This window comes from Chiroxiphia lanceolata, chromosome 1 (genome assembly GCF_009829145.1).
Source record: "Chiroxiphia lanceolata isolate bChiLan1 chromosome 1, bChiLan1.pri, whole genome shotgun sequence".
Lineage (NCBI taxonomy): Eukaryota > Metazoa > Chordata > Aves > Passeriformes > Pipridae > Chiroxiphia > Chiroxiphia lanceolata.
In genome coordinates, this window is record NC_045637.1 from 33,656,343 (window position 1) to 33,683,302 (window position 26,960).

The 26,960-nt window shown below is 35.6% G+C and overlaps 1 protein-coding gene across 1 annotated transcript in view; it reads left to right on the top strand.

Annotated features, from left to right (window-relative positions):
• Nucleotides 1-309: 309 nt before the first annotated feature.
• The window catches only part of TRPA1 (transient receptor potential cation channel subfamily A member 1), a 32,409-nt gene continuing 5,758 nt past the window's right edge, over nt 310-26,960 (top strand). Inside the window, exons 1-21 of the mRNA XM_032692843.1 lie at nt 310-429; nt 2,970-3,132; nt 4,111-4,286; nt 6,057-6,164; nt 6,567-6,675; nt 7,045-7,190; nt 8,447-8,583; nt 10,786-10,834; nt 14,461-14,560; nt 15,491-15,591; nt 16,857-17,026; nt 17,115-17,279; nt 17,852-17,966; nt 19,218-19,384; nt 20,232-20,325; nt 20,927-20,986; nt 21,945-22,043; nt 22,919-22,989; nt 23,441-23,588; nt 25,509-25,598; nt 25,805-25,974. Of these exons, the coding sequence (XP_032548734.1) occupies nt 310-429; nt 2,970-3,132; nt 4,111-4,286; nt 6,057-6,164; nt 6,567-6,675; nt 7,045-7,190; nt 8,447-8,583; nt 10,786-10,834; nt 14,461-14,560; nt 15,491-15,591; nt 16,857-17,026; nt 17,115-17,279; nt 17,852-17,966; nt 19,218-19,384; nt 20,232-20,325; nt 20,927-20,986; nt 21,945-22,043; nt 22,919-22,989; nt 23,441-23,588; nt 25,509-25,598; nt 25,805-25,974 (2,558 nt within the window). The remainder of the gene's footprint in view (nt 430-2,969; nt 3,133-4,110; nt 4,287-6,056; nt 6,165-6,566; nt 6,676-7,044; nt 7,191-8,446; nt 8,584-10,785; nt 10,835-14,460; nt 14,561-15,490; nt 15,592-16,856; nt 17,027-17,114; nt 17,280-17,851; nt 17,967-19,217; nt 19,385-20,231; nt 20,326-20,926; nt 20,987-21,944; nt 22,044-22,918; nt 22,990-23,440; nt 23,589-25,508; nt 25,599-25,804; nt 25,975-26,960) is intronic.

A 26,960-nucleotide genomic window follows, 5' to 3' on the forward strand; every position in this document is an offset into this window, starting at 1 on the left:
CTGGTTTAAAGCCGGGAGGGTAGTATGGGGGTAGGTAGCGGTGATTTAGGGCACAGGCGTTTCGTGTCCCCGGGGCCCGCCCGGGCCCTGCCTGCTGGCGGTGGGAGCCGCCGCCCGGCGGGATGCCCGCCCCGGCGGGGAGCGGCGGGATCGGGATGGCCCCCGCCCGCTTTCCCCGCTTTCCCCGCCTCCCCCGCCGCCGCGGGGTGTCCAGGAGCTGCCCCGGCCTCGCCGTCACTCGCTCTGTCGCCTCGCAGGTCTCCGGAGCGGACGGGGCGGGCGCTGCTCGGAGCCGGGCGGGCGGGCGGCATGAAGCGCTCTCTGCTGCGGCTCTGCCGGTCGCGGGAGAAGGCGGCCGCCTCCAGCTCCTACCAGGGCGTCGCCTGCGAGGCGGACGCGGCCTCCGTCGCCTCGCAGGATGTCTTCAAGGTGCGTGCCGAGGGCGCGGGGAGGGGGCGGCGGGACCGGGCTGGTGGTGGGGACGAGGGCTGAAGGTGGAGGGTGAGGCAGACGAAGTTGAGGTGGATGAAGGTACGGTAGGACTCTGGAGACAGCTGTGCGGGTTCGGCAGTGGTTCTGTCCCGGGGAGCCTTCCCTCCAGGAGACCCTTTCTGCTCACTCAGTGGAGCCGTGAGGGAAGATCTGTGAGGGACGGGAGACAGGCTGGAAGTTGACTTGGCTGTGGCGTGGGAAGGCACAGGATGCCCAGGTGTTGTCTGGCCAAGTCTGGACTGGAGTGAGCGGGAAGGCAGGAGGGAAGCAGGAGAAGGAGGATGTGGGTGGTGGGTGGCAGGCGGCTGGTGCGGATCTCACATCCCATCCTTGGCCAGGAGAAGGAGGTCCATGGAAGGAGGGTCATGGCAGGAATGAGTAGACTATCTAGCAAAAATGTCCCAAAAAGAAAGTTTAGAAGAACTGGAACTATTATGGAGGGACAAAGAACCAGGAGTGCAACCTACAAATATGAAATTGCTGGCAGGAAAGACATAAAATCTTCCCATTTTTAATAGATAATAGGATAAGAAGTAATGTATTTATATTGCTGCTAGGCAAGCTAGACCAAACTTTGGGTAGCCCAATTTTTAAGGATAAGAATAATTAAGCAAAGGAAGAGATTGCTTACAGGATGGAAGACTTGGGTAACTTAGGAGATTTTTAACAGCAAGCTAAACAAATTTGACGAAGTTTGTAGATGAGTTTAGATACCTCTTGGGGTCATTTCCAGCCATGCATGTTTTCTGTGTGCTAGGTGTAGACTTGAGCAACACCTCTTCAGCATAACGTGTTTTATCACCCTAGTGGGTGATCTGGCACTACAGAGCTGTTCAGGCAAGGGCAAACGAGCTGGAATTTACAATAAATTGCTTTGCTGGTTTTTACCAACTTAATTACTGAGAACACCTAACTGAATTCTTCTTCCTATTTTGCTAATGAAACATAGCAGTATTGGCTGATAAATCTTATTTATATTGATGGAAATTATCATCATACTACATTTTGTCTCACATTGAAAAGTAAATCCAGTGTTAAGAGTGGCAAAATGTGGTCTACATCAATAGACATAAAAAAGGTAGAACATTAGAAGGCATACAAAATACTGGACTCTGTAACAAGGTTTTCTTAAATAGCTTTTGATGTGTATAAAATGTATAGATATTTGAGTATGTAATTGACCTGTTATCTTTGTGATAGTTGAGTCATCTTAAATCTTTCCACAATTACATCACATGTTTTCTATTAGCTTTTTCTGATTGCACTTCTGAAGCAGATGCTAACCCTGTATTTGGCCTCAGTCTTCTAAATCTTTAACCACAAATATTGTTATTGACAAATACTATTATTGACACGAGTAACCTCACTGAAGTCAGTGGGACTAGTATCCTGAATGAAATTAAACACGTGCTTAAGCACGCGAATGGGCTGCCCCGTAATGTATATTTGCTTAATGACAGCAAAAATTGCTGAGACTTTGTGACTCAGGGGATCCTGGAGAGCAAAGTTTTCTTTTTCTTTTCCAGCTGAGAAGGGAACAGTGATTTTAGGGGATTCCCTTTTCTTATTCTTTTCTTTGCTTACACATCTTTCGGAAGGTTTACATTACTTTTGATACGCATTTTTCTCACTTTCTATCCTCCCAATTTTGTTGAATTGTTTTTCTTTTTTATTCTCTCCTAATTTTTAACATCTTTTTTTTAAATTCCTGCCCATTCTACTGCAAACATTTTTTCTATCAGTTTTCTGGGCTTTGAATCAGTCTAACAAAAAATATTTGGAGAATATCATAAAGTAAGAATCAACATGCTTCCATAGGGGGCTTTGGTTGTAAATCACAGTATCTGGAATGTATCAAGCTGTCAGTAGGTGCAGGCTCAGCTGTCAGAGTATCACTGTGATGATACTGAGATCTCAGTTTCAGACTGAGTAGTAGCCTGTGGGACGGTCTAAGCATGCTGCTGAAACTAAAAAATATATTGGTTGCTCTGACATAAAGAACATCACAGAAGCCCGATGGCAGAGCTTGAAAGCTCAGGACATAGGGTCTCTGTAGAAAGATCTAAAAAAGAAACTTATTAAGATTATTAATTTTTCCTCTCTGTTGGATTCATTTGACATGGCCACTGCAGGAAAGAATATAAAAATGTAAGTGATTAATTTGCTTGTTTGAGATTTTCTACTGTGGAAAGAGGATCTTGAGCTCACTACAGAAGAGAAAATAATGTCTTCAAGATGATTTCCATTTTGTTTTAATTTTGCACTGTTTCTCATCTGGATCTGATTTTGCAGTCGATTAAATCAATCTGAGTTGCACTGTTGGCCCAATCTGATCAGAATTTGTGAACTTCTGTATGAAACCAGACAGCTGGGGGAGAATTACTGAGTGGTAACCTGTCCATAGAAACACGTTATAGCGTTGCTAACTTCTTGCCTTTAGGAGAATCAGAAAATGAGAATACTTCTATCCAAAATAGGTTATTTCAGATGGAAGCGCCTGTAGGCTGCGGAGCTTCATTAAGAAGAATCGTTCTGGTCTTGCAAAAGTAGATGAATTAAATGCCACCCCACTGCATCATGCTGCAGAAGGAGGACAAATAGAATTAATGCAGTTGATCATAGACGACTCTTCCTATGAAGGTAACATGCGTTTTATCAACTATTTTATTTAACAGAATAAAAAAGTTCAATAACCGAAGTGTCCATCGCCCAACTGAAACAGAACTGGTATGTGTTATCTCCATTTATAGATTGAAATATAATTCAAATTGTCTGCCACAGTTTGCACTGTCTTGAGTGTGGTTTGAGTCCCCCTTGTTATGTTAGAACTGTTTTGTCTCTAATGCAGTGAATCCATAAGTGTCTTACGTTGTTTGATACAAAGTATCAGTCTTCAGATATGAAAAAGAAAACTGCAGTGATGTACAGTAGGTCTAACTTTCTGTTATGTGTCTGTTGTATAATAAGCTTTGTGAACTACATCAGATTCCACTGATAGACTTTAGACTACTGAGCAAACCTCCAATGGCCCTGAAAAGCTCATTTTTTCACCTAATGATGACCATTCTAATTTTAGATTGTTCTGGCTGAAACATATTCTTTTTATTTTCAGTTTATAATTTTCGTCCTATTTTTTTAGAATATATTTTGAAGTTTATCTTCAATTTTCAAGCTCAAAACGTATGTGTAAAACAGACCACTTCTACAACTGGTGTGACTTGATTTACTTCTGTGTTCTTAAGTGAAATAGAATAGATACGGTCTTTAACTTTCTTACGGTTTGCAAGCATTTATTGGTTATCTCTTATTTCAGTTATTCACACTCACTTGTTCTGTGCAGCCTCTAAAGCAATGGCTGCAAAGTCAGATAAAAGGAAAGAGAATAGTCAAGGAAAGAGGGAAATCAAGTAACTCTTGGGGTAAGAAAAAAGGTATGTAATAGTGGGCAAGAAATAGACACTGCATGACAGGAAATCTTTTCCTTCCTTTCTTCGAAGAAATGCGATGCCACAGATCTATAACTTCATCAAAGACACCTTTTTTTTCCCATTGCAATCAGAACTTTTGATGGTTTTGTTTTGGTTTTTATTTTACTTTGTTTTCTCTCCTTTGACCTAGTATTAAACGTGATGGATTCTTCTGGAAATACCCCACTGCACTGGGCCACAAAGAAAAACCAGATCGAAAGTGTTCGTTTGCTTCTCAGCAGAGGAGCCAATCCAAACATTCTCAACTCCAATATGATGGCACCTTTGCATATGGCTGTTCAGTCCCTGCATAATGAAATTGTGAAGGTAAGTCTAAAGTCCAAGAAAATATACACAGTTGATAAGTAGCTCAACAGCAGCTGTGTGCCGAGCAGGAAGACCTTGTTCATATATGCTGTATTTCCTCATATGTTTTGTTTAGGGAGCAGGATGTGTAACATATGATGCTTATGGAAGTGTTTGTGTCTTAGCAGAGCAAGTAAAAAGTAACTGACTGATTTATAGAAATACTGATATTTGTGCTATGATAGTAGTCATTGTGTTTCATGGAAAATGCTTTTCAATTTTTCAAACACAAGGAATGTTCTTTAAAAAGGAACTTTTTGACACTAAAACTTCATGTAGCCAAGTGTTATTTCAAATTATAATGTTCCAATTTCTTTTTTTTTACAATTATTTAGGAAGTCTTAGAAGTATCAACACTTTCTTGAAACTAGTTCTAATAAAAACAGATTAAAATGAATCAGAAAGCACAGTTCTTAAAACCAACATTCTAATAATTGATTAGTAGCAGAACTAACTCTGCAATTAAAAATCACAAAAGTATATTGTGAAGAAATTACTAACGTGTCCATATTGAACCTTGTAAAATAGCAAAAGTGTTGAGATTTTAAGCAGCATAACTTTTTATCCCTTTTTCTAAGTGCAGTGAGGATTTTTCACTTCAAATGCAGCATTTAGATAGAATTTTAGAATTTCATAGAATCACAGAATCGGCTGGGTTGGAAGGGACCTCCGAGATCATCAAGTCCAACCCTTGATCCACTACCACTGCAGTTGCTAGACCATGGCTCTAAGTGTTCTTCAGTTTATTAGGTGAATGCAACCTTAACATCATATCACTTGCCTTTCCCTTTAATTTTTTCACTTTTTCTAATTCATCTAAACAAAAGAAAGAAACACACATACCTGTATTCAGGACTCAGTCCTTTAGAAATGTTTCAGTGTCCTCACATCTTTTACAAAATCTGTATTTATTATGAATTAAGAACAATAAAATCTGAAATACAAAGCCCATTATCAGGAATGTCATTATATTAGCTTCTGGGCTTGTATTCTTTTGCAGCTCTGTTCTTGATCTCTCTGTGCTCTCAATTTTTCTCCACTCTGTTGTTTATTCAGGATAATTCTCCTTTGGTTTTTATTGCCAAATTGCCTGAGAGTGATTAAAATATTCCAGTTCCTTTAAAACAGAAAAAAAATCACGGGAATTACTGAAAGACAATTAAATAAATATGTAGCTAGGGGAATAAATATGCAGTACAATATGGTTATTATAATTTCCAGATCCATTGCTTCTCAAAAAATGCTGGAAGCAGTCATAATGGTACTTGATGACACTGATAGCTCAGTGTCAGCTGTTAGCAGAGAAGCTGAAGCAGGATTTCAGGACTGGCAGGGTCTCAGTTCTCCTCAAGCATCATCTCCTTTCATCATATATAACTGTTCAATAGATACCTAATTGAGCAGAATCCACAACATTGCCACTTGCCAGGGAATAGAGAATATCAGAAGACATTAAAACAAACTTAAGTTGAAAATCTCCATCTGTAATTTGCTACAGAAAATATTTTCTCACATTACTGGGGAAATTGTTAAATCAGACTTTAAAATACTCTGCGTATATTTACATTCTCCTGCATTTTTTCCCTCCTCTGCCTATGCACTGTGGGCCTTTGGCATGCAAAATGAAAAAGTTGCAAGAGTGCTATGGGTGGTAAACAACAAAAATAATGGACTAGGCTTTTGTTATTTTGTTTGGCTTATGACTGACTGAATGTTTTCTTAAACATTTAGATTTTAGTCCAGCATAGCAGTACAGATGTTAATTTGGAAGGTGAAGCAGGAAACACACCTATAATGGTAGCATGTTACAAGGATAATTCTGAAGCACTGACACTCCTGGTATGTATAATCATTTTTTATGTGCTTCTGTCTATCTTGGTGCAGTGTTATTCTGTTCCTGTCTCTTTGTTAAATGCAGAAACGTTAATCATGGACCTAGTATTCAAGTTGCTTTGAATGGGTTACTAAGAAACTTTAATCTTTTAAGAGCATATATATATATATATATATATGTAATTATCTGAGTGGCAAACTTCAGGAAAAAACTTAAACTGCTTTTGCAGGTCACTCACAAAATGAAGCATATGCATGTATAGATGTATGGATATGATATGCAAAAGATGCTTGTATATAAACTTCATAAATGCGTGTTCAAAGAGACAGCTTTGTATCTGAAATAGTATGTGCATTTGTCAGATTTTTCTGTATGTCATTAAGCTGTATTGAGGCATTATTTTTCAGATTGAAAATGGAGGGAAAATATGTAAACCAAACAAAACGGGATGTATGCCTATCCATGCAGCCGCATTTTCAGGTGCAAAAAAATGTATGGAAATTCTTTTAAAAAAAGGTAAGCATATTGTTCCCAAGCAGTGAGTTGGATTTAGCATTACCAGTTTACTGCTTTAGTTCTCCAAGAACTATGAAAACAAGCACTTATAACTGTGTTTGAACTTACAAGAAGTTAATGAAGTTATTCCTATGGGCAATTCATGCTCACAACTTTTATAGAATTGCAACAACAAACAAGCTGCTTTCCTGAAATTTAAGGAAGTTAAATCCTGAAGTTAATCCACTGTTTAATGATAGATGTGAGAGGTTCATATTTTGAGGGGGAAAAATATTATTCCACTCTTAATATACTTGTTTTGAAAGCCTTTGTATCTTCTGTTATTTCATTTTTGTTTTTAAAAAAATCCATTTATTTTTTATCTCTCAGGTGAAGAATTGGGTCACTCTGCTAAAACCCACATCAATTTTACCAATAATGGAAAGTGCAGTCCCCTTCATTTGGCAGTTCAAAGTGGGGACCTCGACATGATTAAAATGTGCATTGAATTTGGAGCCCAAATCGATCTAAAACAGGTAAAACTCGGAGTGCAGTGAAATGTAACTTTGATAAAACCTAGATATCTCTAAATCTCTGAGTGTTATGAAAAAAATCATTGCTCATTGTCTCTTCCAAAGCAAAGCTGAGGGAGCAGCAAATTAAAACAAGTCTCTCATTCAAATCAGGCAAAATGTGAAGTTTCTTTACACAAGTTACATAAAGTCATCCCTTCTCAGAAACAGGATCTTCAGTCTTACACTTTCTTATTGTTCTTGTTTATCATCAGCCTTGCCTTGGCCTTCACAGCATCTTCTTTGTAATCAAACAAAAATTCTTGATAATACTGCTGCTACCAGCTGCTAGCACTGCTGGTGTAAGGGTCTGTGCACAGCTTCATTCATAAATAAACATTTCTAAAAATATCTGTCATTAATCAAGATATTTGCAAGGCTGAAATCAACTAATGAGAGCAAAAATAAATATAGTTTAGTCTTCTTTTATTGGTTTGATTCTTTGAACACAGCTTTTGAATGAGGTGATTTATGCTGCTGATTTTGTGATGGGGAAGACTGTTTTGAGAATGCTTATGGCATTGTTGAAAAGCCCATTCCAATGCACTCACTGAAATGTTCCTGTTCTAAAAAGGAGAAAGTCAAAACCCTCAGGCGTGTATCCCATCTAGTGACATGAAATCCTGTTTTGGCAAATATTGTTCTAATAATTTATATGTTGCTTAATTACTTTATGACTGTCTAGTTTATAACAGCTAAAAAACATATTAGACCAAGTTATTTTTAACCTGCAGAAAAAATGATTTAAGAATTACTTCTAAGGAATATTCCATTTAGGAAGTAAAACACATTTTGAAAGAATGCATTTTCTGCATTATACAGGCCCATTTGTTTGCCTGTTGATTTGTACTGGCCTACCTATGATTTTCTGTAGCTTTTCTTTATCTCTTATATGAAAGGGTGCTGCACCTGTCTGATTTTTAATGAAACTACAAAAAATTTTTAAGAGTATAATTATCTCTTATCTTAGGGACTTGGCGTAGAATGATAAAAAGCTTTGTAGTAATCCTTTAAAACTGTCTCTTTAGTCTTCTCTGATCTTTACAATCTCTTTAGAATTCTACTACTTCTGTAAAAGACTAAAGTTTCATTACTTACATAGAAGTTTAGGCATTTAGGAATTACGAATCCTAAGCTAGATCACTAGTGTGTTTGATAGATAGGAAGTGAGGTTGCTGAGGTTTAAATATTTAAATTTTGTCTTATTCTCCCATTTATAGAATGAAAAATGCACAGCACTTCATTTTGCTGCCACTCAAGGAGCAACTGAGATTGTAAAACTGATGATATCATCCTATGCTGGTGAGGAATCCATTATTGATGCTGTGGATGGGAATAAGGAAACATTGCTTCACAGGTAGGAGGCTGCTGTGCCAAACTTCACTATAAATTGTGAGCCGTGATATTCTTAATCATTCCTCACATCTGGAAAACCATTCCACATGATTAGGAACTTCTCCATGGTATAGGAGATGGTTTCAGTACAGTATGCAAAAGTCAATAATTTGGTCAAAATGTTAAAAATTTTGGTCCTGATACCAAAATCAAACCATTTCCAGTTACCTTGGGACCATGTTAAGGAATGGTTACTGCCATTTTGCACTGAAAATTTACTCCAGTAAAGTAGTTGGTGAAAAAGTTTGTGGAACTTTTAACAGCCTCTGACGATGTGAAAGAAATGTCCTCATCTAATGGGGTGATGTTCTCCAGAAAATGAATGAAAAATAATATAAGCTGTTTAAAAGAATATTTTCTTTTTTTTTTTTTTTTCCCCAAAAAAATTATCTTATGCCTGATCAGCTACAAGGAGATGTTGGTACACTACCCTGTGACTTTGAAGTTGCAGATGGTGTTTGTGTATGTAATAATCCTCTAGACTTCTAGTCTTTCATACTCTGATACCAAAGCACTAGACTGTGGAGAACTTTCCTCAGTCTTTTGTAACAAAAAGATACTTAGTTAAATGTGCTGGCTCCCAGCTCTATGGAATATATTATACTTCCCCATCTATACATTTTTTGCAAGAAAGATACTTTTCACTGCATTTAACTATAATTATTTGACAGTGTTATTCTACAAGAAGTTTAACAGTATGAAATAATTAGCAGAATGTCAGAGACAGTGGAGATTATTGTTCTTTGCACACAGTAAAAAGTGGTATGATTCAAAGATAATTGAAGACATTAAAAGAGGAGTGTGTTGTAAAGTTAAGATAATGTTTGTGTACACTTGGAAATGTTACCATGTCTAATGATAGAACACAGTTGAAGAGAAAGTGATGACAGAATGCCAAAGAAAATTGTGCAGACACACATACTACATAATAGATAACTGGCTGCCATATCCATAAAAATTATTGTCCTTGAAAAATACTTGGTAAAAGGAATGACATTCTTTTACTCCCTGTGTCTGTGGAACAGGAAAAATTATATTATCAAGAATCATCAGAAAGGTAGAAAGTCACCCAAATATCTCAGAATATAAAGAAACTGAATAGGAACATTAACTTGTTGAGAAGCAAAGCGGTAATGAAACAGAGACAGGACTTGATCCTTTTGCATTCCTATTGTCATGTTTCCATCCAAATATTTCATAAAATGACTTCACTTTCTCTTCAGTCGCCTTGGAATTTGAGTGTATGTGAAGCATCCAGTATTTATGCCTGGCTGGAGGGGTCTGCTATAGATAATGGAGGCATCTCTACATATTTGGAACTGTGACTTGACTTTTAAAATACGTCTTTTGAGTAATCCGTTCTAACTATAGTACACCCCAAATTATTACCCCTTATAGCGCTAAGGCAACTGTTATCTTTGAGATTCAGTAGAACCTTGGAACTGTCCTTCTGTGTTGCTTATTGAGTCAAAATATTTCACAGAGGTCTGATTTCTGAAAACACTTTGACTGCATGTATTTACAGTACTGTACTTCCTGCTTTGGCCATTTTATTTCCTGTAATATGTAATTCAATGTCTTACTGTAGAATAAAACCTGGGAATTTTTCATGCTTATAGACAGCTTTAAAATATTTTTCATATTTTTTCAAGTAAACTTCCCTGCCACAGTCAGAGTACGTTTTTGCCCACTGCCATTTTGACCCCACACTAGCATTATTGCACAAAATATGTAGCAAGTTACTTTTGAAGTTTGGAACAGTGAAATGAATTTGAGGCTCTAAGTATACCTGGAACAAGCTGCATCTGAAATTTATGGAATTCTATATGGACCTTGTGTGGTACATATGAAATGACTGGTTCTCTTGAAAATAAGTGGTAAAATGCCTGTTGACCTACCAATGAGGTCTTTGTTTCCTGCAGTGTGTTTTCAATGTATTAATTGAAATGAACTTAGTTTGAAAAGAAAACTTCATGACAAAAATCAAAACAATTTATGAAAATGAATTATGTGATAAGGGTATCTCTCTGTCTATCTCTGTATTTTAAAATTTATTTATTTGAAAATATTAGAAAATGTACCAAATGGAGAAGAGTACTGCCCTTTGGCTTGAAACTTCTTTGTCCTTTCTAATGTTACTGTATTTTTTTGTTTTTCCTTACAGGACAGCGTTGTTCGATCATTATGAACTGGCAGAGTATTTGATTTCAATGGTAAATATTTAACCAAGCAACATGTTCATAGAAATTATTACTATCTATTGCTACAGGTCTGCATAGAGAATATATTCTCAGGTATAGGCTATTTAGACAGATATATTTATATGTTTCATAATGTATAAGAGCATTACAGTACAACGGTAGTTATGGATCCATAATAGCATCCCACAGTTATAGAGGATGAAACCTTCCATTTTTATTTCCATTTTACTTACTCAGAAAAGTTTCATGAATGTGTTTTGCCAAATATGATGAACTGGTCTGGTCACACTCATTTTTCAGATATGAAATAAAAAATAAATGCTAAACATGCATTGAATTTAATCTGATTTTTTTCCAGAAATAAATCCTTTCTTTAAAAAAATGTACATACGATACGATTACTATACTATCACATAGCCATATATCAAAGTTTGTGTGTGATCTAGAAATATTTTTTATTCTGTGTAGTTTGGTTATATTTCTTCACTGAATAATTATGAGAGACAAAGAGAAGAAATGTAATCGTGGATGCTGCTGGCTATGCTCCCAATGTCCATTTGTGCCAATTAAACTAAGACTCATATAATCATCATGTGCCCCACTTGGCTGAGGAAATTTTCAGAAATCGTCAGGCTTCTTTTTTGTTTCGTGTGTATTCTGGCTTTTTACTTCATTTCATTACAATTATATTAAGAATAATTCTTTTTTACATACAGTTTTGCTTTTCTCAGAAACTCTGTTGTAGGGATTTAATTTAGTCAGAACTAGATGTTGCGCTTATTTTTGATTCAAATGTGAAATGGTGAGGTTTGACTGCTTACATCTGTTTGACAAAATGACCTGTCTACAGAAGTTATTACCTGAGAAACACAGGCACAAGTTTTTGCATTTGGAGGCTTGTGTGCAAAAAGTATTATATCATAAATATCTTTAACACCCCATTTGAAACTTTCATTCGTTGAGTGCCATTTGAATATTTTGGCCTCTTCCATAGAAGCTATGCTGAGGGTTTGTTTCGCTTTCCATATAAAGTATGTCAGTTTTGAAGCTTTAGGACTGTTTTTATTTGCCCTGTCTGGGAATGGATCAAAATATGCCAGCTGGAGTTTGTGGAGTGGTGCATGTATAATCTGTGCTGCCTGCTCCCCTGAACTCCTGGCAAGAAAAGGTGCAGCAGTGTTACTGCTTGACAGAACTAGCAAATTTCAGCTCAGAGTGGCTTTAAGGTTTTAATAAAGAACAACATTTACTTATTTTATATGAATATTATTAAATATTCACATTTCATGCACAATAACTTAAAATATTACTTCCTATATCTTGTTTTTTCATATGTTTTCTGTCTGAAAATAAGAGACACTGTAAACAGATACAATGTTACATCTAGGCCTTCTAGATGACCTATGCTAAGCAGAACTGCCCAGGCACACTATGTATGCTATTTACATTTAAATAACACCTTTATTTTTTTAAAATCATTAAACTATGGCTCAGTGTGCTACGCAAAAAAACAGAGAATCAACTCTAGGTACATTTCATGCAGAGCTTTTAATTGTTTTGCCTTTGAACTCAACACGACATGGCAACGAGTACGTGCTCTTATTTTGTTGAGATGTAGAGCTATGGTTTGACATAACCCAAGACTAACTGAAGCCTTGAAAAAAGGGGAAGATGGAAACCTAGATCAATATTCCCAACATCTAAGCATTACAAAATTTATATCTTTAAAGAAATACTACTTGCAAATTGATTTTCAAATTAAGCATTTTAAAAACAGTGACTTCAACATCCAAGTGGCCATTGTCGCATTTGACAGGTGCACAGTATCTGGTTTGTGCTTACAAGTGGGCATGATTGTATTGGCAAGCTACATACACAACGATGAGGAAGAATAAAGAAATGAAAATCAGGAAGTTGTCATGACTTAGCTAGTATCTTAGTGTGTTTTAGAGTTTTCCTTTCTTATGTAGTGGACAACATTGAGGCGTCTTGTATTTTAAAATTGAGGTGTCTGGAATTTCCTGAGTTTACTTGATTATTTTTACTGAAATGTGCTTATTCAAAGGAAATAAGCAGTAATTTTTCTTTTTTTTCTTTTTATTTCCTTTTTCCCTTTTTGCTTCTTTTGTCTTCACCAAAAGGAAAATAAAATATTAAATTGGTAAAAATACTAATTGATATTTACAAAATTGGCATTTTAATTTTTATATCAATATCTATTTAATTTATACATATTAATCTATAAATGCAAAAGTAAATGGAGTTCAGAAACTAAATTTCCAAGCTCTTAAGTCAGCTGTATCATAAATGTGGTAAATATATATGGCCATGTATAAGTTACTCCTTGCTCTGATAAATAATTATGAGTGCTGACAAATTCATTTGACTGAAAGCTGAACAATTATGTTAGCTGGAGCAAAGGTGATTAAATATTGCATAAAGAACTGGAAATTGCTGCCCTGTATTCTTTGAAAAGAATAGATACTTGGATAAAAATGTCTGTTTCTTTGATGAATAAGAATATTTTTATCAGGGTGTCTGACCTTGTAGAAAGGTAACTGGGGAAAGGGTCCTGCATGTATTACTCCCAAATATTTAATCAACATACATTGGAAGCTTCCTGTTCTCAGTGGTAAAGTAATCATTGTACATTTATTAAACATTTCTTATTACCACATTACAGGTGTTACCATCCTAGAAAGTAAATATGGCTCAGGATTATGATTCATTCTGTCTCAAATTAAGATTGGACCCAAAGATGATTCAAGTTAATGGAAAAACTCCCATTGATTTTTTTTTCCAATCATCTTTGGATATTATCTGAAGTAAAACAGATTTTTCTGTGTACTTTGTTCAAGTCATCAAGTTTGACTTGCAACTCAGTATCTAGAAAAATGATACCTAAGCCATCATAAAATACAGATATATTTCGTTGGTTCATTTGTTTGTATTTTCATACTCCCTTGTTGGTGGGATTTTTTAAATAGTTATGTTTATGCTCATAGTAGTACTTTGCTGATATGATCATAGTGATACTGTGTTCATAGTGACCATACTGACCTGGCAACATGCATCTAGTGCAAAAGTAGACAAAACAGAATAAAAGTATGTCCACTTTTAATACGGCTCCTTTGGAGTCAAAATTGAATTGAGTCATATCAGTTATGGTGAAGAACAGAAAACTGAACAGTGTTCATACAGCATAAAGGTTCAGAAAGGTCTGTTCTGGTAATTGTTTGATAGGTAAGGTTGCATCATTCAAAAGAGCTACAATTTTTGCGTTTGTCCATAGCTTCATTCCCAGCATTTTCGAGTTAAGAGTTTTATATTTTGAGCATTTAAATGCATGGAAAGGTACACTAACAAAAGATCATGACTTGTGAGATCAGTATACCTAGGAGTAGGCCACTATTATTTAGGCATCTGAATTTTTATTATATAGATGACTGGGCTGTGGCTGAGAGTTAGAAAGCATAGTAGCTTTATATAGAAACGTAATGTGTTTATTGAAATTACTTATCTAGAACATCTGGAGTTACTAAGAATGTCTGTATTCGCATTATGCTTTGAAAAAGCAGCACCATTTTAGAGTTTCATTTATTCATTATTCATGATAAATTTGAAATTCTTTATTGCAGGGGGCTAATATTGATAGCGTTGACATAGAAGGCCGATCCCCGCTTCTGTTGGCCACTTCCTGTGCATCATGGAAAATTGTGAATTTACTGCTCTCAAAAGGTAAACAGGAATATATACATACTATAAACTTCCTTTGAGCAGGGTTCATACATGTTAAAATCCTGTGTCTGACTTTCCTCTTAATTTCGATTCAGCACTTCAGCATCCAGTCCAGGAGCAGCTGAGCTAACCAGCTGCACAGTGCTGGTATCCCATGAGATAAAGGAGGAATTGGTGTGATGATTTCACCCTTTTTAATACAGAGTGAACAGGCTGTAGTCAAATATGTCATGTGTCATGCTTCTCAAGGTGGAGGTGCCACTGGCATTCCGTCCCTGCATTCCTAAGCAGTTCACAAAGTAAGCAGAACTGTGGAATAAATACACCACTTATACAGAGAGATGTTTTCTACTGGCAGTCAATCTTTAAATGTTAGAGCCCATAGCTCAAGCATTACCTGTGATTTTATAAAATCACAGGCACTTTGAAAATGTTTGAGCTGTATCTTTCAATTGCTACACTTTTGGTGCAAGCTGATTGTTGTTACTGTATTTCCTCTTCTTAATAGTATTATAACTGATTTTGTTAATAAGTCCTATAATAAGTTTTGAAACTGTAGCGATATTACAACTTTAAAGATTATAAGAGGTGCTTATCTGCATCTTTAAATTACCTCTTGATTTGTGGGTGCTCAGCATCTTTGAATATAAGGATCCTATGTAAATCTTAGTGCTGCAATGAAATACAAAATGCATACACAAAAAAAATTATGAAATTTAAGTGTCAGGGTGATTTTTTTGAAAGCAAAATTATATGTTGCAATGTCAATTTGAAAGAATATTTTATAGATTTACATAATTTATTTTATAAAATTTTATAGATTTATAAACATATTCGTTCAGCATTTGTTCCTTTATGTTAAGCACCATCATGTAATGTGAGGGGTCAGCAGTTTTGAATTTGCTAGTATTTATTTCCATATTTATTTAGGAGCAAACGTATCGTTAAAAGATCACCTTGGTCGGAATTTCTTGCATTTGACGGTATTGCAGCCTGGAGGATTACAGCATCTGAATGAGAAATATCTGCAGGTACAGTAAGCATCAGTTTATGTTTTTATGTTACCCTCACTAGGAAAACATTAAAAAAAACCCTACCATTTTATTTTGAAATGTTTGTAAAAGTTTGTGGTACTTGTTAAGTAGCCCGTGTCACAAAAAATGGTTTGAAGAGGTACATATCTCTCATGAAAACATTTCAAAGCCAATAATACAGTTTTCTTATTGCCAGGCAAAGGAATAACATAATCCCATAAATTATTTTGCTGTTGGGGAATTGAATAGCTCAAGAGGTAGGCAATAAAATATAGAACTTTTCACTTCTATTTTCCCAGCTTGCATGCAGTAAAGCTAGGAGAGGTGTTCAACTCAGTCAAGCTCTAGGACTTAAATAGCTTGCAGCAGATTCTGCAGGAGCTTTCTGTGGACTGGACCATAATGAAGTCTTGGATTTGGTTTCTGAAAGGATTTTGAACATAGATTTGTATTTGGCTATGTTGAAATGAAGCACTCAGCTTGCTTGAAAAAGTTAAATTTGCTGGCCTCCAGAGCTCAAGAAATAACTTTTTAAATGTGAATCAAATCTAACTGATCTTACAACATCTGCTGAAATCTGTAAACAACTTCGATTAATAATGCAGAATAGATTTAACATCCATTTTCAGCAGATGTAGTGAATCAGTTTTAAAATTGAGTGGTAACTCAGTTATCTGCATTGACTTTCTGATTATGGATCATAGTAATAATTCAGGCAAATAAGTGGATCGAACTGTGGGAGGAGACTTTTAGTTGCGTTAGTAAAGGTTATACATAGGAGAGTTGGATGAGGTACAGAGGAAAAACAGGGAAATGAAGATGAAAAAGAGAAACAATTTACACTGTAAACTGGTGAAATGGTGGGTTTTGACAGCCAGAAGTTTTGCTACTGAATATAAACTATAGACTACCTTTAGGTTTGATACAAGCGTTCTACTGCCAGCAATGAGCATTGTGATGGAATGGCAACACAGAAGAATTTCCTGTATTGTACTATGGATGGGTTGCAGTAAGGGTGCAGGATGGCAAACTCCTGTGTTCTTCAAAGAAGTAGTTGTTTGAAAAAATGGTGACCCACAAGCCAGCAGACATTAAATGTTCATTGTTCCTAAATTTATTTTTCCTAGAGTTTGTTTCCTATTTTTAGTTACTGCTTTAAAGTATTAATGCTCTTACTGCAAGATATTAGAAACTGTGAAGCCATTAGAGATATATATGTAATTTTGTGCTTTCTTGGGGGGGGTATTTCTTTGGGGGGACAGATGGAACATATCAAAAATCTTGTAGTGGATGAAGATAATGAAGGATGCACTCCATTGCATTATGCATGCAGACAAGGTGTGGCTCTCTCTGTGAATAATTTACTGAGCCTCAACGTTTCCATCTACTCTAAGAGCAGGGACAAGAAGTCGCCATTACACTTTGCTGCCAGGTTAGTAGTACTCTCTAGGCAATGGAATCCATGCCAAGTTTTTCATTCCTCTATTTTTGACGTTAATTTCCGTGTTTATCTTGCAAAGCTATGGGCGCATCAATACATGTCAGCGACTTATAAGAGATATGAAAGACACAAGACTTTTGAATGAAGGTGATAAGAAGGGAATGACTCCCCTTCATTTGGCAGCCCAGAATGGTCATGAGAAGGTAGTTCAGTTTCTTCTGAAGAGAGGGGCTCTTTTCCTCTGGTAAGTATACAGATTTCCATTCATTAAGCCAGAAAAAAACTACCACCCTACGTTTTATGTCCATCTGCTGGGAAGTTAATGCAACATAAATATAAATATAGATACAGTATATTAAAATATTTAATATAATAATACATCTAAATGCAAATATACAGTATAGAAGCATAGTTATGAAGTATTTGTAAAACTAATTTGCTTGTGCTGTGGTTCAGCCTGACACATAGAACCATGGCTAGCTGTAAAGCCAAAGCTTCTAATACTGGGGAAACTGAGGTTTCTCTAAATCCAACTTAGAGAAGAATATTGAACCTTTTCATGGAAAAAATGTTGCTTTGGAAATACTACAGTCATTTCAGCTTCACTTCCAGTCTTAAGTAGGGTTTCTTAGGATTGGTGGTTCAAGGCACTCTGCCTTGCACTGTAAGTCCTGCTTCCAAGTCAAAGATCCTCAGGTCATTGGCAGCTCCAAAAAAGCTCCCAGGCTCACACCTGTGAATCCAGGAGCTAAAAGCTGAGAGTCCTGTTCCAATGTACATGTTTATAATTTCTAATTTTATACCATTACATGTAAGTGATTATAAAGGCTGGACGGCCCTGCACCATGCTGCCTTCGGAGGATACACTCGCACAATGCAGATCATTTTGGATACTAATGTGAAGTGTACTGACAGAGTGGATGAAGAAGGGGTATGTGTTCACATAACGTTATTTGTTTCATGTCTGCTATTACTTCTAGACCAAATGTCAATGGTATGATATTTGTAGCTTTACATGTGTAAATTTAAGGTGCATTACATGTGTAAATTTCATTTCCTGTGGCAAACATAGCGCCTTTATATTTCACCACTCTGAAAGTTAATTTCTTGGATAAATATATGATTGCTGATATTGCTATCTGATTATTTTAAGTGGGACACAGAAAAGATGCATATAGCCTAACAGAAAACATAAAATACTGAGTATATTAGACATGTGCCTCTTGCCCCCTTTACGTTGCAAGACTATTTTAGCAATGTAGCAAACATTGGTAATTTAAATTTAAAGAACTTATATAGATTTGAAAAAATCCAATATCAACTATAGCTCTTTAATATATTGTTTGAAATCCATCTGCTCTGCACAGTAATATCCCATAAATACAGCATCTATCTTACTCTGAAGTTCAGACACATACAGTGTCTCTTGACCAACAGAATCCACTTCCTGGATTGGAGACCTCTTCTATGAACCTGCCTAACAGTTCCCCATCAGAAAACATAGGGTGGTCATTTTAGAGAACTATTCAATTTCCAACACAGAAGCTGCTGCTAATTTCTCTGAGAGCTGGTGTTAAAACACTTAGAATCACTAGATTAGCAACAAATTTTGCCTATAAATTAATGAGAAACAAATGCTTAGTCCTTAATTTCCCTCAGAAAAATCTGGGTGCATTCAGAAGGCTCTCAAATGTCAGTTTCAGTTTGACTTAATTCCTAAAGTGCTCATTGCCTTTCTTTTATTCAAATACCACTAATAAAAGTGCCCACAGATTTTCTTGCAGATTTGTTTGTATAAGCACACCTGGTTATAACTTCTCTTCTATGCTTCTCTTTCTGGTTATCAAATGCGAGTGATCTGTATCTAAAGATACCATCATTTTTACCTATTTGTGACATGCAGTTTGTTAGTTGCAAAACTAAAAGATATTCATGAGTTGGCTTTTCTTACCTAACAGCAAGTTTGCTCTTCAGATTTCACATTACTGTAGCTGTAGCCATAAAATAAAAAACATGTCTATAATCTCTATGAGAATCTCTGACAATATTCTTATCTTTTATGTTGCTTGTAAAAGTATTCAGGACTTCCAACTGAGAAAAAAGCATGCAGATGTTCAATGTGGGAAAGCACTGAAATGTACTTTTAACTATTCATGCACTGCTGTACTGTTTGTCTTCACAGAACACAGCTTTGCACCTGGCTGCACGAGAAGGACATGCAAAAGCAGTAAGGTTGCTTCTTGACTATGGTGCGAAAATTCTGTTCAACAAAGCACTAGCTACTTTTCTCCATGAAGCAATACACAACAGGAGAAAAGATGTAGTGTCTGCCGTCATTTTGCACAAAAGGTAATGTATACAGAAAATGCTGAATTTATTTTCCAGTGTGTTTTGATTTATTGTTTTGGCTTTTTTTTTTAAACTGAGATTAAGTTCTGAAAACCTGTAGTTTAGTAGGTAAAACTGAGTACATATTTTAAAATTCCAGAGGTTATGTTCTGTTCTAATGAGAGCAGATAAAAAATGGCATAATTTTAATGAACATCAGATCTGTGGCATGTTGTTTATCATATTACACTGAGTATTTGTATTCTCTGCTAGAAAAACACGTAGAAGCCATTAGATAGAATTTTGGCCTTTCACATAATGCTTCAATACCTATAGAATTTTAGTCAGAATGTGAGTACAACTGATACCATTCAAGAGATGTAATTTAAAATTAAGTGTTGCAAATATTTAAAAATGTGGCAGTTCAACTGCAGTTTAGAATATTTTATGTTACAATGTAGTGAAGTGTCACTTGAGGAATAAAGTATCGCACCATTGATCACATCTTTTGGTAAGAGTTGCAGGAAAACTACAATTATTTCACTGTATTTATTGTCACTTGCCTAATCTTGTAACCCAAGATTCCAGCAATAGTTCCAGTTTTGTATTTTTTAGAAGGTCTTAGCATACTTGAAACATTTCTATTTATTTGATAACAGAATGTAATGTCAATCATTCTTAGAGAAGCATCTAGAATGTCACTGAGTTACTCCCTAAACTGCTAATTTTCCATTAAATAGTATATAAAATGTTTATATATTATGAGGTTCAAGATAATATCTTAAATAAAACTCAAAAAATCTAAAAGTAGTTAATTTAAAATACAAGAAATTCATTCATTTTCCAACACCTAAAATACTTTTTGCAGGTGGGAAGAAGCTGTTATGACATTCTCTCACTATTCCAGTGCCAATAAGTGTCCTTTGCTGGAAATGGTTGAGTATCTTCCTGATTCATTTAAAGTGAGTCTTCTGCCCATATTAAAGAAATGACTGCATGAAATAACATGAAATTAGTTATATTGCATCATTTGACCTTGTCTTTCTGATGCTGTCCTCAGGAATATGTATTATTATAAAATAAAAGCAATATAAAATCACAAAAATTTTAAATTGTATTTTAGTGATAGTTTCAGTTTGTCCAGTTTAATTTCTTCTGTATTAGAAAAGTTCTTAGCTTCTTGAGTTCAATGGAGTTATAAGAGTATAAAGGTAGTTTACAAAGGAGTATAAATGTGATGAATGTCATCAACTACCTGCTAAATAACACTACAAAGTGCTTTTTATTAAAATAGCAAGTGATTTGGTATATTCATAAACACTTCACACTTTATACTTGTAAACTAGCATGTAGCCTTGTAAACTGCGCAGTTTATATTTAACTCCTGCATGTAAACTATGGAGTTTTATGTCATCAAAACATACATCATAAAAATCTGACTGAATCATCACTTCTGTTGGATGACTGTTGTATTTGAAGGTAATTTTCTTTTGGTCCAAACACATTCTTTCTGTTGAACATTATCTATATCACCTTAATTCCCTTTGCTGTTCATCTGTGAAGCTGGTGTTGGACAACTGCATAATTGAGTCTTCAGAGGAAAAGACAAGTCGAGACTTCTATGTAAGTGAATGAAAAAATCTGTGAAAGTACACAGTATGTATACAGTATACAGTATGTATACTTTAATGTATATGTCAAGTTTATGTGGCTAAGATACACTTTCGGATGAATATCAGATCTTAACAGAAAACATGGGTGACTGATCGTATGTTATCCTTTGGGCTGTAAATGGCTTTGAAGTTCAGTTCTGTAATCTTCATGCTTGTACATTTTAACAAGTATAACATGAAACTGCTGCAATCCATAAACTTTATCTTTACTCTGATAATTCTTGCAATCAAGGTGAGTATCAGAGGTTATGGGTATTTCAAAATAGTGGTGAAAGAAGACATAATATCTATTTATGCATATCAAAAGCATGCCTATCACAACTAGTACATCGTCATCAATAATTTAAGTCCAACATGTTTCTTTTTTCATAAATTCTTGTCCAAAATCTTAAGCAGTAGATTGCTTTCACAATGGCAAGGAGGCATGAATGTTTTACAGTTATGTTACCTTTGAAACCATATTGAAAACTACCTTATACATTATTATATTGGATTGTGTCCACATCATTAACAGAAACTTGCAAATTTTCTGCTATTGTACATTTTCTTTATATTGTGTTATCAAAACCATAAAACCTTTAAATACAAACTTTTCTTCACAGTCGGCATTAAAACAAATTAGAGTTTTGAGAATGACATTTAAAACTGCATTTAAAATTTGCACTTTTCCTTTTACAGTTTAAAATGGCTGTTTGTTTAAACATCTTTACAGTCACATATGTATATCTTGACAGCATGTGTTCCCTAGCAGAGTAGTTAACAATGACTAAGCATAACTATTCTGACTATTTTGACACAATGTGCCTTTTGTTCTCTAAAGGATAGCCTTTTTTATGTTAAGAAAATTATCTCAGACTTAGATTATCATTTGCCTCACATTTAAATGCTGGTGTATGTGTATTACACAGATTGAATACAACTTCAGATATCTTCAGTGTCCCTTGACATTTAACAAGAAACCAAAGGATGATGAAGATGTTTTCTATGAACCACTTATCACTTTAAATGTAAGTTCTCATTTTACTGACATCATTCCCTGCTGCCTTGTTTTAGATATAATCATAATCATATAATATATATAATCATATAATATAATCATAATATTTCTTCTCCAAAGCCCCATAACTGTATATTTTAAGTATGTTGGAATAAAATATGGGCCAGAGTTCTTATGGTCTAAATAATAATAAATAAAACTTCTATTAGGTTTAAATAAAAATTCTTAGTTTATTTGAACTATGAATGTATCAAGAGAACATGCTATATATGCAGGTAGTACATCAAAGAAAAACATACTCATAGTAGTGACCATGCATTGGAATGTAAGGCATTGAAAACCTGACAAAACTGATTTTTTCATATGCTAATTGCAAAATACTTTATGTGCCTAAACCAAATTTTGCTCTTCTTTCACATTGCCAGTCTTCTCTCTCATTCTTTGTCAGAAAATGTTACCAGAACAAGCTTTCTGACTTATATGTTTATTTTTGGTCTTCCTGTTGACAATTAGAGTTGGTATCCTGTCTAATAATAAATATTTACTAATAAATATTAATGTATTAATTAGTACTTAATATTAATTCTCATTAAATGTAACTAATAAAGCTTAGTCACAGGTATAATTGGAAATAGTCTGTACACATTTTAAAACTTGAAAGAGACTAAAACAGCAGCAACAGAGAAGCTGAATGCTTTAGCAGGGAGAGAAGGCAAGATAGCTTTGGGCCAGAGTGCATAAAAAAAAGAACTTTGCACTGTTTCACAGATATTTTACTTTTCATTAGGTTAATATTAAGATAAAGAAGGTGGCCTAGCCAGTTTTGTAAGCTATTTACTTAGCTAGATGAGTTAAATTTGATCCTTCCACTTTATTGTTTTGTAGGCGATGGTACGACACAACCGCATGGAGCTACTCAGTCATCCTGTGTGTAAAGAATATTTGCTTATGAAATGGTGGGTCTACTTTAATGTGCATAAAATATAACACTGCATGTCAGGATAAAGACTATTGTTCCTGAGAGTTGTTTATTAAGATGTACATACTTCTAGTGTTGTCTGAGCAAATAAACCTCTCATAAGCATGTTTAGAATATGCTGATGATTATCATATAAAATGTAACTTAGCATTTAGTAAAGATTCTTTGATATTTACAGCAAAGACAACTACTATCTTTGTTTCCTCTTTATTGCAAAAATGTATAAAAGGATTGCCAAGGTAAAAAGGAAAGGAACAACGTTTCAGAATGGCAAATATACTTTTGTCCACATAAATCTCGATTAATACATTCATCATTTCAAGAAATGTTTATTTCTTCATCTTGAAGACATTGTTGACTGTTAACATTTGAACACATGCTCTTCTAAATTGGTTAAGTGTTGTAACTTTACTATTCTCACTTTCAAGGATGGCCTATGGGTTTCGAGCACATCTAATGAATTTAGGCGTATATTCTCTTGGTCTCATCCCACTGACTCTTCTGGTCACTCACATACAGCCAGGAAGACCTTTGAATGGAACAGAGCTCTATGAAGCAAGACCATTAGAACATGAGGTACTTTTCTTACTAGTCACAATATTTTTAGGATTTTTATAGCAAAAAGTTGTGATTATTTAAATAATCTCTAGATTATGATCTAGCAACTCTAAGGAAAAGAATTAAAGTGTATATTTTTTAACATTCAGCAGCAACTTCTAAGATAATTTGCAGTTCTCATTTCTTATTTTTAATCTGTTCTGAAAAATTTACATCTGGTACATGGTTACTTCAGTTTGTTCCCTGAAGTGAATATTTGTTTAATTTTGAGGAAAAAGGATTAAATGAGAGAAAAAACCTAAAACTGAAACAGGAACTCAAAAAGGATATGCTAGTAGAAATATGAAATAAAGTAAACTCAAGGGATATAAAAGGTTCATGAGGATATCCTGATATATGAAAAAATCTGGAGAACCACGTATGCAGCCCATCCCAGTCCAGTATATTTGGGATTCTTGAAGATTCAGAAGTCAGAAGTAGCAGAAATCCAAGCATTCATGCTCCATTAACTCACTTATCTTCCTGGTGGAAGACAGGAGAATAAAAGGAGCTGCATGCAACAGACAGAGGAATAGCTCAGACTGACTCAGGTCCTTGAATCATCAGACTGGGTGGAAGAAGCATAGCTCCAACGAGGAATGGTGCCAGCTGGTGGAGAAGCAGTGAACTGAATGGAAGCTGTGAAGTTGCTGCCTGAGGGACTAGAGCAGTAGCAGTGAATATGAAATGCCATGCACTGGAGGAGACAGTGTCCTAATGACCCAGTAATAGTATATATTGGAGAATATAGTGGAGAATGCCAGCTCTGCAGGGAGCTCAGCGTTGCAGAATGGGGTTCTGTACTCCTAACTCAGGTTAAAGAGGGACACTGCAATGGGGCAGGGGCTGAGTGTATTCCAGCACCACTGAAAAGTGAGTGCCATGAATTTGTGGTCTGCCTATGAGTTAATAAACCCCTCAGGTGGGGAATTAACTCTACAGGTTATTTATTAAGATGAAATCCACTCTTGTAATCCATACCAATAGACAACTTTTCACAACAAAGTTGTCTTTGCCTACACCAGTTGTAAAGTGAAACATCAAACGGAGCAGCCACGTACGGATGTCAGGACCTCCAATTTCTCCCAAGACTTCTATAGCCTTTCCAGAGACTACAATCTAATAGTGAAGTTTTGGATAACAGATTTGGGAAAGGCTCTATCCACATTTGTTACAAGCAGTCTGGTGGCTAAAAAGGCCAATACGAGATAGACACGTCCAATTGCAAAAGGCACAGCAGAAGGACTCCTTAGGTGGTATATTCTGCAAGACACGATTCTTTTTGCGTTGTCTTTTCTCCTTGAGAGTGATCCTGTGTGCGTTCTCAAAGGAAGCAGCAGCGTTAAAGATGGTGTGTCTCCAGACCTCCAGATTTGAGGCCAGAGTAAACCAGTTATGTTGATCAATATGGCCAGGGCTGAGATGTTGTTTCAGGGAGTCTTTGTATCTTTTCTTCGGGGCTCCTCTCTTGTGGCACCCGGTGGCAAGTTCACCATAAAGCAAGATCTTAGGGAGGCGGTGGTCCTTCATCCTTGAGATGTGCCCTGCCCAATGCAGCTGTGTTCTCAGCAACATGGCCTCAATGCTTGTGACTGCTGCTTGTTCTAGAACAGAAAACAGTGAACATATGGCATAGATATTGCAATTTCAGTTCCCAACTATTTATCGTGGCAATTCTCAAACTTTTGTATTTGTTTTGAATTACTTAAATACAATACACATAACATGAATTGCACAATAAATACTAGAAAACCAGAATTTAGATAGTAATATGTTTATATGAAGGAAGCTAACAGAGTTTCTTAACTTGCTAATATAATGTATATGTAATAGGTAGAGCTGAAATGAACATTCATTTAATGGTTTCTAATTTGGTTTATGTTCTGATTTTTGTTTCAGGACTCATACTTTACAAGGGTGTGTATGTGTTTAGTTTTAATTATGAGTTTATTGGGAATCTGCAAAGAAATATTTCAACTGATTCAGCAGGTAAGTACATAGAGAAATAACATTACTCAGTGCACTTGCATGACTGTTTGTATGATATTGAACTAAATCTGTTTTTTCCCTAATTAGAAGGGAAATGCCAATTTATGCAAGATGAAAAGCAAGAAGGGTATTTAAGTAGTGCATTGAATTCAGTCCTTTAATGATGCATGATTTGTAAATATGTATCTGTCTCTCTTAAATCCTAGAAATTGAAATATTTGTTGGATTACTCCAATCTACTGGACTGGACAATTTATACTACAAGCATAATTTTTGTGTCTTCTTTATTTATTAATACACCAGCTCATTTACAGTGGGAATGTGGAGCAATTGCTGTATACTTGTCTTGGATGAACTTCTTGCTTTACCTTCAACGGTAAAAATTATTTATCTCCTTTACAATAAAATACTTTCAATACTTTCAGATATTTTACATATCCTAAACAGTGACTGACCAAGTTTGATAGTCCCATTTTGTATTTTTATTTTTTTCATGCTATACAAGTTTCCAGATTAGGACCATAGGAATTTTTTAACCTAATGAAACTATAAAGAAGTTTCAGTGTTTTTCATGTAGAGCATCCCAGCATATGTTCTGACAACTAAAGAAATACTAATATTTAATGTTAGTTAAGCAAAGCCATGAATTTATCTTTCTAAAATCATCTTTCATTGTACTGTATAGACTTTGACTTTAAAAAAAAAAGCAAAATCAGAAGGATATGAACTACAGGAGGCATAAGGATGTCAGTTTTTATAAGTAATACCTGTGAGAAGGTAAATTCCTTTACCATTTTACATATTAAATGGCACACCCCACTTCTCTATACCATTGTGTCCTATAAAAGAATTATAATGGATGATACTATTTTTTCAGTTGACATGAGGTCTTTTTATTGCCATTCATTATTCTAATGTTGTCACTGGTACAACAGTGTCCAAGAGTTATAAACAGCAGGAAAGCTAGGTGGAAGGAAAAAGTAGTGTGGGTGTAGTGCTTAAGACTAATAAAAATGTGCCTGAGCAGGACTCCATGTGATAACACTGCATAAATATTCTTCTGATTCTTATTGTATATATGCACTAATCACCCCTGTGAAGTCTTGCAGACAGACAAACACAGCATTTGCTGAGTAATTTCAGGATCATTTTACTGTAATAGGGATGTTTAAGGACAAGGTTTGTAAACAGAGTTAAGGTCAAAGAGAATACCTTTATGGTACTGCCTCTGCTGCAAACCCTGTCCTACCTGTGTCTGCTGACTTAGGTGACTAAAGAATGGGCGTGTCCTGTCTGCTCTGGGCAAAATGAGGGTCGAACCTACACAGTAAAGAGTAAACAGATGATTGCTCATACTTCCTG